The sequence below is a fragment of the Neophocaena asiaeorientalis genome, unplaced genomic scaffold, assembly GCF_003031525.2.
Source record: "Neophocaena asiaeorientalis asiaeorientalis breed wild unplaced genomic scaffold, Neophocaena_asiaeorientalis_V1.1 scaffold629, whole genome shotgun sequence".
Taxonomy (NCBI): Eukaryota; Metazoa; Chordata; class Mammalia; order Artiodactyla; family Phocoenidae; genus Neophocaena; species Neophocaena asiaeorientalis.
Genome location: NW_020175468.1, coordinates 3,019,675 through 3,039,747, shown reverse-complemented (window position 1 = coordinate 3,039,747; position 20,073 = coordinate 3,019,675). Strand labels below are relative to the sequence as shown.

Here is a 20,073-nt window from a genome sequence, read left to right as displayed (position 1 = left end):
GGTTGGGGGGCAGGGCCAGGGTGACTTTCAGGGGTCTAACCAGTGACTGGGGGACAACGGGGTCAACCACAGACGGAGAACCAGGAGGAAGAGCAGGTGTGGGAGAGATGCTGCCCTCCACCTGGCCAACTTGGCTGCTTCAGGCTGAGCACAGAGCACCCCGATCTAGGAGATGATGGGGAGCTGCTTGTGGAAACCACGGAAGTGGACGAGATCTCTCGTGGGTGGAGGGGTGGAAGGAGAAAGAGGGACGTGTATCCTGCGGCAAAATCAGCCTCCCAGGTGTTTGATCTGAGCATCTGTCCCAAGACGGGGAACTCCGGAGGACAAGGGGGTTTAGGGGAAGATGGATGCTGTGCGGGCAGCTGGACAGAGGCCAGGGAGACCCACATTTAAGGCATGGAGGGAGTTCCCTGGTGGGCTAGTGGCTGGGATTCGGTGCTTTCAGTGCCATGGCCCGGGCTGAATCCCTGGTTGAGGAACTGAGATCCCACAAGCCAAATTAATAAATAAATAAATGATAAAGTTAAGGCATGGAGGCTCAGCCTGGGGCATGGGAAAATGTCTTAGGGATGCAGTAAATTAACTAGTGAACTGGGTTTTAAACTGGGTGCTTCAGAGCCCAAGAGGCTCAGGCAGGAAACCTCCGTCCCCACGGGCCACTGAGAGGTAGCATGGATGGTCCTCCCTGGGCTAGAACTGTGTATGTCCTCCCCAGAGCAGCTCGGCACCCTCCCCTCTGTTGTCCGTGGTTGCCACACGCCCTCTATGCTTACAGCCCTTCCATAGCCCCCTGCCCTGAGGATGAAGTCCAGGGCCACTGCCTTGGCATTCAAGGCCCTCGCCACTCCCTCTGGGGCCTCGCTTCACCACGCTGCACCCCAGACTCCATCACTGTGAGATCCCCCCAAGCTGTGCTCACCCAGCCCCCTGAAAGGCTCAATCCCCGCCTTTCAGAGCTTCCCTCCAATCCCCCCTGACCCTTGGTTCTAGGTAGGAAGTGCTCCCCCTACCCCTGCAACCCTCTCAGCCAGCACAGGCTGGTTATTACCTGTGGGATTTATTAACCAGGCTTCCTACGAGCCCATTGGGATGGCTGAAAACAGCTTGAAAACCAATGACCCAGCAAGTGAGTGAGCGGGTACAACAGCAACTTCACGCCAGTCCACATTCCTGGGGCCAATGCCACCCCTGGGGAGAATCAGTAAAAGGCAGCCCCTTGAGGCCACCTCAGCCTCGAGACAGAGCTCGCAGCTCAGCAAGCAAAGCACAAGTTGGATTCCAGCCCCCAACTGTCCCTTCGGCCACGCATCCTTGGATGGTGGACAACCTGCACAACTGGATGAGGCGGCCCTGCGCTCACATGTAGCGGAATCAGGAAGGGAGCTTGTTAATAATACAGGCCCTGTTCCCAGAGTTTCCAATTCAGTCCATATGGGCTAGAACACAGGAGGCTGCATTTATAAAATAGCTCCCCTGGTGATAGTGACACCTGGCCAGGATGGGGAAGCCCAGACTCAGGAGGCAAGAGCACAGTCAGTAATGACAGTAATAATGGTAATGGCGAACTCTCATATAATACCTTCTGTACTATGTGCCAGGCTCTGTTTTCCGCACTGTATGCGTATCAATTCATTTACTCCTCACAACAGCCCCCACTGTCATCTCCACTTTAAAGAGGCACAGAGAGGTTAAGCAGCTTGTTCAAGGTCACACAGCTAGGGACTTCCCTGGAGGTTCAGTGGTTAGGACTCCACGCTTCCACTACAGGGGAATGGGTTCGATCCCTGGTCGGGGAACTAAGATCCCACATGCCACGTGGTGTGGCCACCAAAAAAAAAAAAAGCTAAAAAAAGAAGGTCACACAGCTAGAACACGGTAGAACTAGATTCAAACCCAGGCAGTCTGGTTCTAAAACACACACCCTTCCCACGTCACTAAGCATGCAGTAAGTGGCTGTGAACACTTGTATCCCACTAGCCACATGCCAGCCCTGTATCCAGTGTTCCTCACAGATTCACTCATTTCCTCCTCACAACAGCCCTACCAGGCAGGTCTTGCTATTACACCCATTTTCCAGATGAGGAAATCGAGGCACAGAGAGATCAAGAAACCTGCCCAAGGTTGTGTTGAGTAAATAAGGAAAGGAAAGGAAGCACAGCACGAAGCAGGAATAATCCACAAAAAGAGAAACAAAACGATAGGGTGGCCTGACCTGGCTGAACACCGAGGAGCAGGCTTGGTGGGGTGGGCCGCTTACCTTGGAGGCCCGCAGGCCCATGAAGGCAGTGAAGAGCAGCAGCAGCAGGGAGGTGGCCATCTTGAGGTCGGAGAGCACCACCATGCCCACGTTGACGAAGAACACCACACCCGAGACGACCAACGTGAAATTGAGCAGGGCCCGCTGTAGGGTGGGCGTGCGCACCTTCAGCTCGGGCAGCAGCTGCTCCAGGCCCTCCAACGGCATGTCCTTGAAGCTCTTCAGCACCAAGTGCCCCCGCTTCGTTCGGGCTGCTAGCACCACCCGCTTAAAGTATCTCCTGATGGCCGGAGATGGAGGGGCAACGATGGTCAGGACCACCCCAGGGAGCCCCACTCCAACCCTAGGACACTCTCTCTGGCTCTGTATTCACATCATCATTTTAAAAGCTAATTAACAATGGTGGGAGGAAAGTCAGACATAAGTGTCCAACAATAAGGGATCAGTGACATGATACAATCCCTTATTATTGGACACATAGTTGCTTCTGATTTTAAGAACTTGAAAAATGAGAGCTAAGATTCTTTAGTTAATTATCTTTTTTATTATTTGTTAATTGAAGTATAGTTGATTTACAATATTGTGTTAGTTTCCTGTGTACAGCGAAGTGATTTAGTTGCACAGGTATATATGTATATACCTCTATTCTTTTTTTAATTTTTCCATTATAGTTTATTACTTTAGTTAATTTTCAAATTCAAATTCTATATATATTTCAGAGTATCTGCTAAGTACCAGGGAGTGCTATTTAGCTCTGGAGCGACAACACTGAATCTGTGGAGCTGCCTTTGTTGAGCCTATGGTCCAGCATGAGAGACAGATAATTAAACACAGAGTGTGCGCGTATAAGTATGTCCTTGGAATAGATTCCTGGAAGTGGAATTACTTGTTTAAGGGATATAAGAGTCCTTTTGTCTTTGTTTTTGTTTGTTTGTTTTTGCGGTAGGCAGGCCTCTCACTGTTGCGGCCTCTCCCATTGCAGAGCACAGGCTCCGGACGCGCAGGCTCAGCGGCCATGGCTCACGGGCCCAGCCGCTCCGCGGCATGTGGGATCTTCCCGGACCGGGGCACGAACCCGTGTCCCCTGCATCGGCAGGCGGACTCTCAACCACTGCGCCATCAGGGAAGCCCTTGTCTTTGGTTTTCGTTGTGTTTTGTTTTTGGATTCGTAACCGTATTTGATACACTGATTTCCAGAAGGATTGGGTGATTGACAGGTCCATTGGCTGACTGTGAGAAGGTCTGGCTCTCCTGACCCTACTCTGTATTTGAATATCTATTAAAAATATAATGTTCATTAGAATCCTGGCGGTACCACTTTTTCAGAATTTGGTCTTCCCTCTCTGAGCCTCAGTTTTCCTCATTTGGAAAATGGAGAAAAATGTCCTTACCCTTTCTCTTCCCCTGGGAATTGTAGTTCTTACTTCTCCTTAGAAAGAAAAGGCAGTATTTGATTCACCTCTCCCCCTTTCTTGGCTTCCCACCCGGGTCCCAGACACCCGAACCCAGACACTGACCTGTCAGTCCCCTCTCGACTCTAACCTTGCTCCCTCTTGCTGTAGCTGGGGAACCAAGGGCCGCCTCACCTCTCTGCAGGGGGCGACTTGAAGAAGCCATGCTTGAAGCCCACGCTGGACTTACGGGGCATCTGCCCGACTCGCTGGCCCAGGGCCCAGAACTGCATGTAGATATACTGGTCCAAATTTATCGTCACCTGCCAAAGGGGAAGAAGGAAACAGGGGCAGCTGAGCATAAGCTAGGGTGTGAGTGCGGAATACTCGAATTAGATACCCCTGCCCCCGATGATCCCCTGCCCCACTTCCCAGGCTTATCATCACCCAGTGTGTAGGCAGAACAGCCATGTATGGTTGTTCATGTTGTGTACTGCACAAGGGCACACCACCCAAGATGGCGCCATTCACATCACAGTCATCTTTATTACCGTATTTCCTAGAATCTAAGATGCCACTGACTTTAAGATACTCTATAATTTATTATTTTATGAAGCAACTAAAAGGGAAAATATATTGCCAATTAAACTATTTCACACTACCCCTTGTAAGTCACATCCCAATTTCAGAGACAGTAAAGTATGACTTCAGAAAAAAAACACATCTTAAAAATCACTAAAATGTGGAAATCTGGAAGATTTCAGTATTTTTATTATAATTTTGTTGACTTTCTTTTTTCTTTTGGCCGCACCCCATGGCTTATGGCATCTTCTTAGTTTCCTGACCAGGGGTGGAACCTGCACCCCAGCAGTGAAAGCGCTGACTCCTAACCACTGGACTGCCAGGGAATTCCCTAATTTTGTTGACTTTAATGGTATTTTGTACTGATATTATTTATTATAGTCAGCCCTCCATATCCGTGAGTTTCACATCATTGATTCAACCAACTACGGCATGGAGAAAAACAATTTTTAATTCCAGAAAGTTCCAGAAAGCAAAACTGGAATTTTCTGTGTACCACCAACTACTTTACATAGCATTTACACTGTATTAGGTATTATAAGTAATCAGAGATGACAAAGTATGCAGGAGGATGTGCATATATATTTGCAAATACTATGCCATTTTACATAAGAGACTTGAGCATCCGGGGATTTTTATATCCACAGGGGTCCTGGAACCAATCCCCCCCACCAAAGGACAGCTGTATTTGTTTTCTGGCAAATGGTGATAAAGTCTCTAGTCCTAAGAAGACCTGTATCTTATGATACTTTTCCAACAGATGGCAGTGAAGTGACCTGAGAAAGAGGCACCTTTTTCTAATTCACCAAAGGTGCCACAAGAGCTGGTGCCCTGTGTTCAGGACTACAACTCCCAGCAGCCTCTGCTTCCCAAAAGGCTCCACCCCTACCCCAAGGCATCCTGGGAGTTTTGGTTCTCCTCTGGAAGACAAGCACCTGGACCACATCCTGAGGGTGATGGACCACCAGAGCATAGGCCAGGGTGTCCTCTGAGAGTGGGGAGAAGTTGGCCTGGGCCAGCAGGGGCTCCAGAGCCCGAAGCACCTCCTGTTCATTGGACAGACGCTGGGGCTCTGTAAGTGAAGGCTGCTCAAGGGTCTCCCTGTCAGGGTTGATGGGGTCATACAAGGCCTGAGGAGAGAGTCAGAGAGAAGAAAAATGAGCTAGGTCACTGCATGAGGGATTGTGGGTACACATAAGGATGTTCCTGGCCCCATCCTTTAAATGATGGGGTACCCCATGGCTTGATTCTAGGCCCTCTTCCCTTCTCTTCCCTCAAGCTCACTCTAAGTCGCCTCGCCATCCCCTTGCCCTTAAACACCACCTCTGTGCAGATAACTACCTAACCCACATCTCCATTTCGGACCTCTCCTCCAAGTTCCAGACCTAATACCCATTTCCAGTGCATGAGCTCTGTCCTCCCCTTCTGCCACAGTAATAGAGGTGAAGGTGGCCATGGGGCTGCCCAGATAGACTACATTTCCCATCTTCCTCTGAGAGGCTAGGTGTGGCTAGGAGAATTCATCAATAGAATGTGAGCAGAAGTGACAGGTACACCTTCTCCCTCACTTCTTGCCCCCCCTGCACTTTCCACTCTTTCCTTGTTCTACCAGCTTCGAATGCTCTTCTGCCTACAACCCAGTTCTGAGCCCACAGAGATGAAGACTGTGCCCTAAGGGGATGGCAGAACAACAAGATGGAAGGAACTTGGATCCCGGCATCATCTCATGTGGAACAGAGCTGCCTATCCACCTTGGCCCACTTACCACAAGGCTGTTAAGTGGGAGAGAAAGAATCCTCCACCTCCTTTAAACTATTGCCTTATGGGGTCTGCTTGTTATAGCAGCTAAGCCTTTATAGGAACTAATACAAACTCTCCACTTGACATTTCTTAAGGGATGTCACAGTTGCCTCAAATCCAACATCAAGCCCACAAAATAACATCCTCTAATCCCTATCTTCCAACAAAATAACCATTCGAGATGTCCCCTCCCAAAATTGTACCATTGTAGATGCTGCAGACCTAGACATTTATCATCTTTTCATAAGGAAATAAAGGGTATAGAACAGCACCATCCAATAGAACTTCCTGCAATGACGGAAACATCTCCATGTGCACTATCCAATAGGTTGCAGCTGGCCACAGATGGCCACTGGGCACTTGAAACGTGGTGGATGTAATTGAGGAATGGGATTTTAAATTGTTATTTAATTTTAATTATTTCAAATTTACACAGCCACGTGTAGATAGTGACTATCATATCAGACAGCCCCAGGCTAGGGTAAGGGGTGCTTTCTTCTAATGCGCACATAGACCCTGGTACAGACATCAAGGTCAGTGTGGACACCCACTCACACAGACCCTCGCCTTCACAGTCTGAATTCATCCCTGCACAGGGGGGAGAGTGTCTGACTCATGGCCGTCCCCACCACCCCGCTCTCAGGCCCTCTATGTCCCACACGGGGGTCCTGAAACTCCTCCCCAATCCCCTCCCACTCCACCCCACGGTGCCCCCCATCTTCTCCATCTCAGAAGAGGCCAAGCCCATCCTTCCAGGTGCTCAGGCCCAAAGCCTTGGGTCATCCTGGACTCCTCTCTTTCTCCAGCCCATCAGCAAATCCTGATGGCACCACATTCAGAATATTGATAGATCCAGAATCTGAGCACTTCTCACCCCCTGGACTGCTGTGGTGGCCTCAGTGCAGGACTCCCAGCTCCCAGCTCCCACCCATCTCCCATCCTCACCCCCCGTCTGTTCCCGGTATGGCCACCGGAGGGCGCCTGTTGTCATCTAAATCTGCTCACGCCTATTCTCTGCACAGAACCCTCCCCTGGCTTCCACCTCACCTAGAGTCAAAGCAAAGTCCTCACTGTGTCCCACAAAGCCCTGCAGGATCTGGCCCCGGGTCCCCTCTTTGACTTCATCTTCAGCCCTGTCCCCCTTGGGCACTCAGCTCTAGCCCCACCAGCCACCTTGCTGTTCCTCCTTACACACCATGCACACCCCTGCCACAGGGCCTTTGCACTTACTATTCCCACAGATCTCCATATGGCTCACTCTGGCCTCCTTTAGGTTGCTGCTCAAATGTCACCCCCTCACTGAGGCCTTCCCTGACCACCCTACCTAAAATTGCAAAAATACCTCTGATTTCTTTTTCTTCTTAATTAGGGTTACCAGATTTAGCCAAAAAGAAATAAAATGCAGGACATCAAGTTAAATTGGATTTTCAGATCACAACAAATAATTTTTTAGTTTAAGTATGTCCTATGCAATATATAAGGATTGTATTACATTGACATAATTATACTTAAAAAAAAAAAACTATTCATAGCTTATCTGAAATTCAAATTTAACTGGGTATAGAAGGTTGAATAGTGTCCCCTAAATATTCATGTCCCCTTGGAACCTCAGAATACGACCTCGGGCTTCCCTGGTGGCGCAGTGCTCGAGAATCTGCCTGCCAGTGCAGGGGATACGGGGTTGAGCCCTGGCCTGGGAATATCCCATATGCCGTGGAGCAACTAATCCCGTGTGTCACAACTACTGAGCCTGTGCTCCAGAGCCCACGAGCCACAACAACTGAGTCCACATTGCCACAACTACTGAAGCCCGCATGCCTAGAGCCCGTGCTCCGTAACAAGAGGAGCCACAGCAGTGAGAAGCCCACGCACCGCAATGAAGAGTAGCCCCCGCTCGCCACAGCTAGAGATAGCCCGCGTGCGGCAACAAAGACCAAATGCAGCCAAAAATAATAAAAATAGAACAAATTAAAAAAAAAAAAAGAATACAACCTCATTTGGAAATAGGGTCTTTGCAGGTATAATTAAGGTAAGGATCAAAGTGAGATCATACTGGATTAGGGTGGGTCCTAAATCCAATGAGAGTGTCCTTATAAGAGACAGAAAAGGACACACAGAGAAGAAGGCAATGTGAAGATGGAGACAGAGATTGGAGTGATGTGTCCACAAGCCAAGGATTGCCGGCACCCACCAGAAGCTGGGAGAGAAGCATAGGATGGTTCCCTTCCTCCGAGCCTCCAGAAGAAACCAACCCTGCCAACAACGTGATTTTGGACTTCCAGCCTCCTGAGCTCTGAGAGAATAAATCTCTTGTTTTACGCCACCCAGTTGATGGTAATTTGCTATGGCAGCAGTAGGAAATGAATAAACTGGGTGTTCTGTACTTTATCTGGCACCCCTATCCATGGTACTTAGCACCTCTTAACATATTTTACTTCTTTACCTTGTCAAGGGTCTGTCTCCCTCACGAGAACATGACGCCATGAGGCAGATACACACATCTCAGGCTCACCGCTGTGTCCTGGGGGCTGGAACCATTCAGGGGACACAGTAGGTGCTCAGTAAATATCTAGTGAGTGAATTCAATGAATAAATGCGTAGGAGAAAGGAGGAGCAGAGAGAGGTCACCTACCAAGGTCACCCCCACGGCTAGTGAACGACAAAGCTGGCGCCTGAACTGGGCTCTTCTTGTTCTTTGCCTGGTTCCTCAACGGACTTAGGTCACCAGCAAATGGTCACCCAGTGTGTTTCACTCACCTTTGGTGCTTCTACCCAACCCTCTCAGTGCGTCCATTTAAAATCTGCTGCCTCAGTGAGAATGTCTGTCTTCACTGTATATTCTTTCTGTTTCAATATATTTAAATGTTTATATAATAATATATTTTTAAATAACTTTTTTAAAAAGTGCCCCAAAGAAGAGCTTGGAGGCCAGGAGACAGGGGTGCAAATCCGAGCTCTGCCACTTGGGACCTGTATGATCTTGCGCACATCTGGGCCCTCTTGGAGCTTCAGTTTCTGCTTCTGCAAATGGGGCTGATGGCAGCTGCTCCTCGGTTCTGCAGGAAGGAGTTGATGAGCCTGCCACAGAGGGGCCGATGTTGCCCCTCATCGAAGCAAAGAGGAGAGCTATAGGGGGGCAGGAGCGGTAAAGGGTTAACTTGGCAGGCCTGGGTTGTCCAAACCCTGCACATTCCAAAGAACTGGTGGGCTCCTGGGAGGGAACCTCTAAGCCCTTGGACTATCCTGCCTGATGGGAGTATCTTGGTTTACCAGGGGCTTGGGCCACACCTGATAGTCTGTGCTAACAATGTGATTCATGGTGGGGCCATGAAGTAGCAGTGTGACCTCTGGAGGGGCTGGAGACTAAGTAACTAAGATCAGCCACGTAGGCAGTCAGCCACGCCTGCCTGACCAACCACCATTAAAAACCCTGGACACCAAGGCTCAGGTGAGCTTCCCTGGTGGGTGATACCCTGCGTGTTGTCATGCACCACTGATGAGAGAATGAAGCACTGTTCCTGTGACTCTGCTGGGAGAGGACAACCGGAAGCTCTCACCTGGTCTCTCCCGGACCCCGTCTCCTTGCCTTTTTCCTTTGTGATTTTGTCTGTTCTCCTTTTGCTGTAATAAACTAGTACTGGGAGCATAACAGCTTTACTGAGCTTTGTGAGCCCCTCGTGAAAATCAGTGAATCTGAGGGTGGTCCTGGAGATGCCCAACACAAGATCCTAGAGCAGGAGGAGATGCTGAGAATTTGGCTTCCACCGTTTCCTGGAGTTCTGCTTCTCTCTGACTTCTCCTTGTCCAGCCCCCTCACTGCTTCCAGTTCCCCTTCCCGACCTCCGGACTGGCACTCACTCCTCAGGACTAATCCCCCTGGTGGTTGCTTGCAGTGCCATCTAGATACTTCCAGGGTTATTTCTTAGCCCAGCCCCTTCCCTTGACCTCCAGCCTGTGGGCATTCAAGTCCCTCTCTCTACCGGGCTGTCCAATAGGCAGCTCAAATTTCTGAGTCCAAAACTGAGCTCTCAACCTTCCCCACAGACCTGTCTCCTGCCCCCGACTCTGTCTTCCACGTCTCAGTAAGTGGCAGCCGCATCCTTCGGGAGGAGCAGACCTGAACCGCTGGAGGCCCCCTTGACTCCTCTCTCTCTCAAGGCCCCGCCCACACAGCCGAATGCTGATGCCTTCGGACCATTAGCAGCGTCTGACCACTTTTTACCACTTCCACTGCTATTACCCTTGTGGGAGCTGCCATTATCTCTCACTTGGACAAACATAATAGACTCTTTAATAGATCTCCCTGCCTCTGACCGTCTTTTCCCTACATGGCAGCCAGAAGGATCCTATTGACACCCGAATCAGCTCATGACCCTCCTCTGCTCAGAGCCCACCTGCGGCGGCTCCCAGCTCACTTAGCATAAAAGCCAAGTCCTCTGCATGGCTCACAAGGCCAGGCACAATTTTCCCCCACTCCTTCTCTGTTCTCACCTCTTGCCCTCTCTCCCTCCAGCCAGTGGTCCCATTGCCATTCCCCCAACACTCCAGGCCCTCTCTCACCTCAGGGCCTTTGCACTTGCTTTTCGCTCTGCCTGGAATGTCCTTCCCCAGACACCCATGAGGCTCGCTGCATCGCTTCACTCAGGTCTTAACTCACCTGTCACCTCCTCAGAGAAGGCTTCCTTGACCACCCTGTCTAAAACAGGTGCCCTTCTCGTCCCTTTCTATTCCACCTTCAATAGCACTTACAACTCCTGGGTATCATATTTTACAATTCTTGATTTATCATCTCCCCAGTTGGAATGTCACTTCCACAAGGGCATGGCTTCATCTCTTCTGCTTACTGCTGCATTGCCAGTGCTTAGAACAGGGCCAGGCTCCAAGTAAGCCCTCAGAGAATTTTTGCTTAATGAATGGATAAGCAAACAAGGATGACAGGGCCAGAGGGGCCCTGTCCTCACCTGCAGCTGGGCCAGGATGTGATGGTAGTGGAACAAGGTGCAAAAGTTCACGTGGGTCACGAACTCCTCCAAAGCCGCCTTCTCCGCAGGACTGGAATGGAACTCCTGTTACCTCGGGAAGCAAAACTTCTCTTTAGGCCTCTCCCTACTTCCTCATGGGGAGGAATTCTTTCCTGGGCAACCCAGACAGACAATCAGAGCTCTGGGCTCTTTAAAATTTGGGCGTGTTTTAGAAGGGACAAGGGTTGATCAATTTCACTGGCCAAGAAACTGAGGTAGCTCCAGAGAGTGAAAAACAGATGACTTGAAGAGCTAGATGTTCAGGTTCCCTCTTTGACACTTACTGGCCAGGAGTCACTCCTGATTTGTGTGCCAGGCGCTGTTTGCTGGCATGATATCATCCTCTAGAGGATGCAAGGAGGTTGACGGAATTATAACCCTCGTTATTCAGAGGGGACACTTAGATTCAGAGAAGTCACTTGCTGAGGGCTACACTGTCTGTATAAAGAAAAGCTGAGACTACAATCCAGGCCTATCTGACTTAACCACTTAACCACACATACTTAACCACTTTTTTATGCTTCCTATCTCGGTGCCCGGGGTGAATGTCATCACTTCTCTGAGCCTGTTTCCTCATCGGCAACAGAGGATCATACCCTCTTTCTCAAAAAAGCAATGGTGAGAATGTGATGAGATTATGTGTGTCCGTATATATACACGTGTGTTTATGTGTGTGTACATATACTTTCGTGTATGGATAAAGCCCAGCACAGGACTTAGTCCATACAGGTGTTTAATCAATAATTATTAAATGAATGAATGATAATACAGAATAATCACAAGTATGATGGCAATAGTGGGGTAAGCTGTTAGGGTCGAGCAAGTGCCTGCTTGCCTCACCCTTGTCCCCGCCCTGCTGTGGGGTCAGATCTGGGCCACTAGTCATGACCTTGGGTGAGTCACTGACCTTTTCCTGATTCAGTCACCTCATTTGTAAAATGAGAATGATGGTGGTACCTCTCTTTTTGGGTTGTTCAATAATTCAATAATATGTGGGAAATGTTTAGCACAGTGCCATATAATAAGAGCTCTGTGTGATATCATTATAATTATAGCTTCGTGGGTATAATAATTATCATTAGGCAGTAGTAATAGTAATGATGAGGATGTTTGTAGAGGGAAAAACCATGCCCCAGTGAGTGCTCGTTCCAGCCCCCAGAACAAGCTGGAGTCCGGAACTGCTGCGGCACCTATCTGCATCTCAAAGGTCAGTCCCCTGCATTCCAACTCACTCCACGCCCACCTGGGCCTGTGAAGGGAATAGGAACTACAACTCCCAGGGGGCTCCAAGGCAGCCCTCTATAGCATGAAGGGCTGTACCGCCGCGGGGCCTGCCGGGATTCGTAGTTCCAAGGCTCTTGGACCCGGGGCGGGCTGTACCTTTATCAGGAGGCGGAGCAGCTGCTCTTTGGAGAACGGGATGAAACGCTCGCGGTACTGCTGGGACCAGTTGCGGGGTTCCGTGGGGTTCCACATCTTGCGGTACTCCCCCATCTTGGCCGCCAGGGATGACAGGGCCCGGGGGTGGTCGAGGAGCGCGGGCAACAGGGGCCATACTCGGACCCTGGATCCCCACAACCCTCGGGTCACATGCAGCATGGCCAGACCCTTTCCCCGCAGCCTAAACGAGGGAAATGGGCATAAGTCAATGGTCACCTGGGGGTAAAGGCGCCCTCTCCACCTCCGTGTCCCAACTTCCAGGGGCCGTTTCTACCCCAGGAAGGGCGCAGAGCCCATCCGCCCGCCTCGTAGGCCCTTGCTGTGCGTCCCCTCCCACAGTGCTCAGTTGGCCTCAGTCCTAGGCAGGGGTCAGAGGTCTTCAAGTCCTGGAGCGTATTGCGGTCCCAGAAGCCCTGTGGTGGCACAACTAGTCTCTGCGGGGTCTAGGCGGCAGGTGGATCTTAAGCGCATAGGATATGCTCGGAAGGCTACATAGGGGTGCAGGGCCGCCCACCCCCGGCCAGGCAATCCTTCACCCTTTCCCTCACCTTAGCCAACGTTCAACTGTCATTGAGCCTCCTGCGCATGTGCAGAAAAGCGTCCTGGTCCTTCGAGGTTCGGCTTCAGTCCGCAGTAAGACGCATGCGCAATGCCTAGGTCATTGAGAGCGGTCCCTTTCCTTCTTCTAACGCCCTGTGTCGACTGCGCACGCGCAATCTGCCTGCCTCGCTCCACAACTCGCTTTCCTTGGACTCGGCGCATGCGCTGCAGAAGTATCTCCTTGTCCAAGAGCTTCAAAGGGAAAGGGGCGGGGCGGGCGCCAGACTCGCGGGACTTCCGGGACCGTGCAGGGCTTCCGCGCGCAGCCTGCCAACGGCGGGCGGCCCAACGTCCGCTGAGGCCACGCCCCTGCTCCTGTCAGCTCGAGAGTAGGCGGGGAAAGAGAGGGGGCGGGGCTTTGGCTCAGCCAATCAGCTCCAGCAGAGAAGGAGCGGAAAGGCGGGAAAAAGAGGAACCAAAAGAAGGCTGAGGTGGTGCCAGGACCAGGAGGGGAAGGTGGGCGGAAGGAAGAGCGGTCCTCCAGGTGACGTTGACCCGGCCTCCAGAGTAGGGGTGACCCTTTGTCAGGCAGCATCACCCCCAAGTGTCACCACCCCCATTCCACGTCCTTAAAGGGAAGACCCCGATTCTCTGAAGGTAGCTTAGTGCCGGGGGCACGGCCTCCTCATTCTGAGGGGGCAGCTGAGTTCCGAGCCCATGTTCCCTACACATCTGAGGTCCAGACCCCCGACTTGAGGAAATGCACTTTTATGAAGATGGACCTGAACTCTAAGGGGAGGCCCTGAGGACAGCCTAAAATCTACCCTGAGCTGCTTGGGGTCTACACTACGGGTGCTGTCACCCCAAAGCCTGAAAGGGATCCCCCTGTTTCAGACCTCCCCGGGGTTCTGATCGCCATTCCAGCACCCCTAGTCCCTCGAAAATCCCATTAACACAGTCCTTAAAATGGGCCCTCTGGCTCCTGTGTCAGGGCATCACCCCAGTATCCTGCCTTCTCTCCGCTCCTTCTCCCTAGCCTGGCAGGCATCTCCCCACTCTGCACCTCCACCTCTGGGGCCCTCCTCAGCCTGCATTCCTGACTCCTGGGACCCCAGCAGCTCCCTCACCCTGTGCCCCTACCTCTGGAATTCTCAGAAGCCCCCTCCCCCGGCACCCCAATTCATGGGACCCTCTCATCCTGCGCCCCGATCTCTAGGACCCCTACCCCAGCATCTCCTTCACCCATGCACCGACTCCTAAGAACCCTCACCCTATATAACCCCATCCTGGGACTACAAGGACCCTCCCATCCCCTGCCCCCTACTCCTGGGACCCCTGGCAGCCCCTTTACCCCGCACCTTGGACTCTAACCATCCCCCCTCCATCCCTCTTGTCTTGCAGCAGCTGAGCCCCGGGGTGGGCCTAGAGCCTCTGGACGGTAGTGCCCAGCAGGCAGCACCCAGCATTCCTGCTCCGGCCTCCCAGGGCCTGGGCAGCAGAACAGCAGACATGCACATCCCAGAAAGCCTCCAGGACCTGGCCAACAGTGAAGCCGTGCAGTTTCTCAAGAGGCCAAAGACGATCGCGCGGAGCTTTGCAGGGGTGAGGCCCTCCTGTAGCCCGGCTGCCCCGTGGGTGACAGGAAGCAGGTGTCTCACCTCCCAGACCCAGTGCACAGAGAGTGGGGGTGGGGGGAAGAAGGGGTTAGATGGGGAAAATGAAGCCAAAGGGAGCTCATAACGGAAGTCACCCTTTACTGAGCATCTAACTGTAGGCCCTGCGCTATTCTGAGCACTTATTAACTCTCCTGGGAAGAAACAACCCTGCAAAGTGGGTGCTATGGAGCCCCATTTTTGAGAGAAGAAAACCGAGGATCAGAGAAAGTTAAATAATTTTTTTAAGGCTGTGCTGTCCGATTTGGTAACCACAAGCCACATGTGGCTATTCTAATCTAAACTAAATAAAATAAAATATTCAGGGAATTCCCTGGCAGTCCAGTGGTTAGGATTCCGCACTTCCACTGCAGGCGGCCCGGGTTCGATCCCTGGTGGAGAAACTAAGATCCCACAAGCTGCATGGTACGGCCAAAAAAAAAAAAAAAAGAAATCATGCCTCAGTCACAGTGGCCACATTTCAGCCTGGCGGCTCTCATATTGGACAGTAAGGATCTAGAACATTTCCATCATGGTGGAAGGTTCCATTGGACAGCGTTGGCTAAGGTCACACAGTAAGAGGCAGGGAATCAGACTGGGGTCTGTGAGATGCCAGAGCCCATTCATTTCCACCTCTCAGACAAGGGACCAGGAGAGGAGCAGGGGCTGGGGCCTCTGGGGGGAAAGATGCACAGAGGTAGGAAGAGAATAAGAATATGTAATGTAGACCTAAGATGCCAGAGGGTAGGTGGTCACTATGGCCAGGCACAGTGCCAAGCAAGGGATTTACCTGCATTCGTTTCATCATTACCACATTCGCGAAGAGTCAAGACACCTGGGGTCAGATCCTCATTCAGCCCCCGACTTTGCTGTGTGACCTTGAGCCGATCACTGCTCCTCTCTGGACCTCAGTGCTTGAGTTAAAGCTGTGACTGTGGGCTATACGCTGTGCAGCCTCCACGGCACTCCTCTGACAGAGTTGGGAACCGAGGCCCAGGGAGATGATGAGATTTGATCGGGGTCAGGAGAGTAGGTGGGATGCCCGGGATTGAATGCAGGGTCCTATTCCAGAAGGATCGATCCGGCCTGACTGAGAATCCTGGTTTGACCACATGGTCTCCGTGTAGAGCGACATCCTGCCCTGCTTGCCTGGGTTGGTCCTGGCGTAATTAGCAGCAGCACCTCCTTTGATTCTCAAAAGTGCCCCGTTTTATTTGATAACTTCCCCGGTGACCCCAGGTCCGTGTGACCTTGAGCAAGTGACTTGATTTGTCTGAACCTCCACACCCTCCTGTGTATAGTCCTTCCCGCTCACCAGGAAAGACTGTGTGTGAAAATGAAATCAAGGCCCCTAAAGTGATTAGTGTGTGCCTGGCAAGTAGCCATCTTTCCTTCGATAGCGATTATTATTGGGACCAACTTGTGATCGAGGAGAGAAGGATGGGTTTGGGGGCCATAGGGTGGTGGGGACTCGTGTCCATCATCGTTCTCACCCAAAGGAAGAGGTGAAAAACGCATTCCACATCCCAGTTCCAAGTCCCTCGCTGGCCTCGCTCTTCGGCTCCTCACCACGACCCTATGGCATGAGCATCATTACACCTGTTGGACCCAAGGGGAAACTGAGGCTCACAGAGGTTGAGCGACTTGCCCAAGGACGTCACCCAGCTGGAGAGCGAGTCAGAAGGATGCACGGGCTTGGCTTCTGATGCTTCAGAAGGAAGGGCAGGTGGCGAGGGAGAAGGGGGTGGGGAAGGGCTGGGGGGAAGGGCCTCCGACTGTGCCAGACGTTTCAGTCACGGACTTTGCCTGCCACCTCCCTCCTCCCTCCCGCCCACCCTCTCCTCCTTCCCCCCTGGCCCAGTTCCTCGGCAGGGAGTCTCCGGGCAGCTGGTCCTCCCATCCTTCGTCCTTCTCACGGCTGCCTGCCAGCTGGTGCCATAACTAATGAATCTTTGCTCCCTCCCCGGGGACAGGCCAGGAGGGGTGTGGAAGGAGGTCTGCCTCGGGCTTCAGAGGCTTAGGGTCCCTCTGGCCCAGCCAAGCCCCCTTCTTGCTTGTCCAAGGTTTTTTGGGTCAGTGGACAGACAGCCCGCGGGCCTGGAAGTCAGGGGGGCTGGATTCCAACCCCCTCCCCCCATGACTAACCTTGAGAGGACGCTTCCCCTCTCTGGCCAGTCATGAGAATTGCCATCAGGGCCAGGCGTCCACGTCTTTGCAGCACAGAGACAGACTGGGAAACTGAGGCTCCAAGAGGGAGCAATTTGCCCAAGGCCAGCCACACAGCTGTCGGAGTCAGACGCGGCTGGCTCTTTCCACTGCACAGTCACGGCTTTCGATTTATCACCTGTGAAAGGGCGATGGATTAGTAACCGCGACCACGCGGGGCCCCCGGGGCTGCAGGGAGGGGGCGAAGGTAAAATGAATCCGGGCTCAAAAATGATCAATGGGCCTTCCCGTCCTTGACCTGGCTCTGCCTCGGACCAGCAGGGCAAGACGCTCCCCTTCTGCAGACTCAGTGCTGCAGCCCTGAAATGGAACGGATGTGAATACCCTCCCTTAATGCTAAAGTGCTGGAAAAAAAAAGAGGGACTAGTCATTATTATTATTATTATCTGTTCTTTTTATTCAGAGAAGGCAATTAAGGCAAAGGAGAGAGGAGAATGGACAGAGGCTGTAGAGTTTAGGGGTCCATCCTCTGCCTCTCCCTTCCCCACTCTGAAGGGCAGCGCAGGAGCAAAAAAGAAGGGCCAAAGTCATTCACTCTTTCAACACATTTGCAGAGGTCCAGTCTGGTGCTGGGTGCTGGTTGTAGAGAGAAGGGGCCCACGTGCACCCTGTCCAGAAGGAATTCAAATTCTAATGAATTACCTTCCCCTTGTCTCCTCCCCTCCCTCCTGTCCCCAACACTACCACATCCAATCAATCACCAAGTCCAATGTTGCATCCTAAATATCACTGGCTTCCCCAGAGCCCTGGCCTCAGCCTTTCTGCCTGGGCCCTCCCATCCATCATGACCAGGGAGATTTTCTCTAACTCCCTGTCTGACGCTGGCCATCCTCTGCTCAGAGCCCTTCCATGCATAAAATTAAGTCCAAGCTAGAAAATTAATTTTTGCCAGGGCTCCCAAGTCCAGGCCCCTCGGTGTGGTGTTCAAGGCCTCAGAGGGTCTGGTCCCTGTGTTTCCAGCCTCACCTCATACCAGACCCCTCAGATGAGATTTGTCTCCAGCCCCTGCAGGAGCTTCACTCTGCAGCATCTGGCATTGGCACACATGGTTTGGCCTGCCTGGAATGCCCTTCCTCCTGTCTGCCTGCAAAACTCCTCATTCTTTTTTTTTTTTAAGTTTTATTGGAGTATAATTGATTATAGTTGATGTTGTGTTAGTTTCAGGTATACAGCAAAATGAATCAGTTATACCTGTACATATATCCACTCTTTTTTAGATTCTTTTCCCACATAGGCCATTACAGTCTATTGAGTAGAGCTCCCTGTGCTCTACAGTAGGTCCTTATTATCTATTTTATATATAGTAGTGTGTATATGCCAATCCCAAACTCCCAATTTATCACTCCCCAAAGCTCCCCATTCTTTAAGGTGCAGTTCAGGTCTCACCTTACTTCTTCCTAAATCCGGCCCCCTGACTTCAGTTCCTGCTCAAACCTTGACTCTCTCCCTGAGCGTAGGCCCCAGCCTCCTCCCCAGACTCCCAGCCTCCAGTCTCACTCACTCCAGTCCACCTCTGCATGGCCCCACAGGGCTCTTCATACACCCGGAGCTGACCCTGCCCCTCCCCTGCTCTCAGCCATTCCATGGCTCCCTACTGACCCCCAGACAAGATCCCACTCCATAGCCTTTCTCACCCTGCAGCATTCCTTACAGGCCTCACCGCATCCAGAAAGCCCTCCTGGACCAGCTCCCACCCCCATCACATACACACACCGGTTCCTTCCATATCTGGTGTGGCCCCTGCCACGCTGCATTGTGACCATCTGGGACAAATCGCTGGGGCTTCAGATCGTCACTGAATCTCATTGATGGGAACCTCTGCCCTCGGGGCTTCTGGTCCAGCCGGTGGCAGCATATACAGCAGGGGTTAAAGCAGACTCAGGAGCCAGACAACTTGGGTTCAAATCCAGGCACTGCCTGTCACTAGCTGACTGACTTTGGGCCACTCTTCACCCTCTCTGTGCCTCAGCTCCATTATCTAAAAAAACGAGGGTGTTAACAGTGCCCACATCCTAGGGTGGTTGTAAGGATGACACAGGCTAGTAGTGCTTGTGGAGTACATCGGTGGTTTCATAAATGAACAGGGTTAGGTGGACAGTGGTACCCCCGTGTGCTATGTGCAGTGTGTGCACAGACAAAGGTGACAGGGCTAGCATATTGGTGAGGCTGCATTTGCTTTTTTTTTTTTTTTACTTTTATTTATTTATTTATTTTTGGCTGTGTTGGGTCTTCGTTGCTGTGTGCGAAGACCTAGTTTCTCTAGTTGTGGAGAACAGGGGCTACTCTTCATTGCGGTCGCAGGCTTCTCATTGCAACATCTTCTCTTGTTGCGGAGCCTGGGCTCTAGGCGCACAGGCTTCAGTAGTTGTGGCACGCGGGCTCAGTAGTTGTGGCGCACAGGCTTCAGTAGTTGTGGCACGTGGGCTCAGTAGTTGTGGCTCACGGGCTCCAGAGCACAGGCTCAGTAGTTGTGGTGCACAGGCTTCGTTGCTCCACGGCATGTGGGTTCTTCCCGGACCAGGGCTCGAACCCGTGTCCTCTGCATTGGCAGGCGGATTCTTAACCACTGTGCCACCAGGGAAGCCCCGCATTTGCTTTTTTTTGGGCTGCGCCGTGTGGCATGTGGGATCCTAGTTCCCCAACCAGGGATCGAACCCGTGCCCCCTGCAGTGGAATTGCGGAGTCACCACTGGACTGCCAAGGAAGTCCCAGGCTGTATTTGCTTTAAAAAAAAAAAAAAAAGCCTTGGGAGTTCCCTGGTGGCCTAGTGGTTAGAATTCAGCTCTTTCACTGCCGTGGCCCAGGTTTGATCCCTGGTTGGGGAACTGAGATCCCACAAGCTGTGTGGCGTGGCCAAAACAAAATATATTAAAAAAAAAAAAAAAAAAAGCCTTGAAGCAAAAGGTGAATGTTCATTAGGTACTGAGTGTTTATTACACTTCTCTCTGTACGTTTCTGTGTCTTTGGAATATTTCACAAATTCCTTTTTTAAAATGGAGAGGAATTAGTGGAGCTGGGAGAGAGGAGGAAGAAGTGGCTGCCAGAGGGAAAGACTTGAAGGCAGAGAGAATCAACAGGATAGCAGATACTTATTGCCCTCTCTTCCCGAATCCCGGGCACGGTGCATTTCATATTGGTACTTGGGTTGGGGGGCAGAAGGG

The 20,073-nt window shown here is 51.7% G+C and overlaps 2 protein-coding genes across 6 annotated transcripts in view; one reads left to right on the top strand and one right to left on the bottom strand.

The window, feature by feature from the left end:
• The window catches only part of TMEM143 (transmembrane protein 143), a 16,225-nt gene extending 3,013 nt beyond the window's left edge, over positions 1–13,212 (bottom strand). The window contains exons 1-6 of one of the 2 annotated variants that reach the window (XM_024768618.1): positions 13,043–13,212; positions 12,435–12,675; positions 10,995–11,099; positions 5,169–5,363; positions 3,847–3,974; positions 2,261–2,540 (exon numbers count right to left, since the gene is read on the bottom strand). In XM_024768618.1, the coding sequence (XP_024624386.1) occupies positions 2,261–2,540; positions 3,847–3,974; positions 5,169–5,363; positions 10,995–11,099; positions 12,435–12,675; positions 13,043–13,065 (972 nt within the window). In that variant the 5' untranslated portion in view covers positions 13,066–13,212. The remainder of the gene's footprint in view (positions 1–2,260; positions 2,541–3,846; positions 3,975–5,168; positions 5,364–10,994; positions 11,100–12,434; positions 12,676–13,042) is intronic. The other variant, XM_024768619.1, reaches the window with a different exon arrangement.
• SYNGR4 (synaptogyrin 4) overlaps positions 12,418–20,073 on the top strand; it is a 10,173-nt gene continuing 2,517 nt past the window's right edge. Inside the window, exons 1-2 of one of the 4 annotated variants that reach the window (XM_024768624.1) lie at positions 12,418–12,488; positions 14,439–14,636. In XM_024768624.1, the coding sequence (XP_024624392.1) occupies positions 14,544–14,636 (93 nt within the window). In that variant the 5' untranslated portion in view covers positions 12,418–12,488; positions 14,439–14,543. Of the gene's footprint in view, positions 12,489–13,498; positions 13,579–14,435; positions 14,637–20,073 lie in introns of those variants that run through there. The other 3 variants (XM_024768623.1, XM_024768622.1, XM_024768620.1) reach the window with 3 other exon arrangements.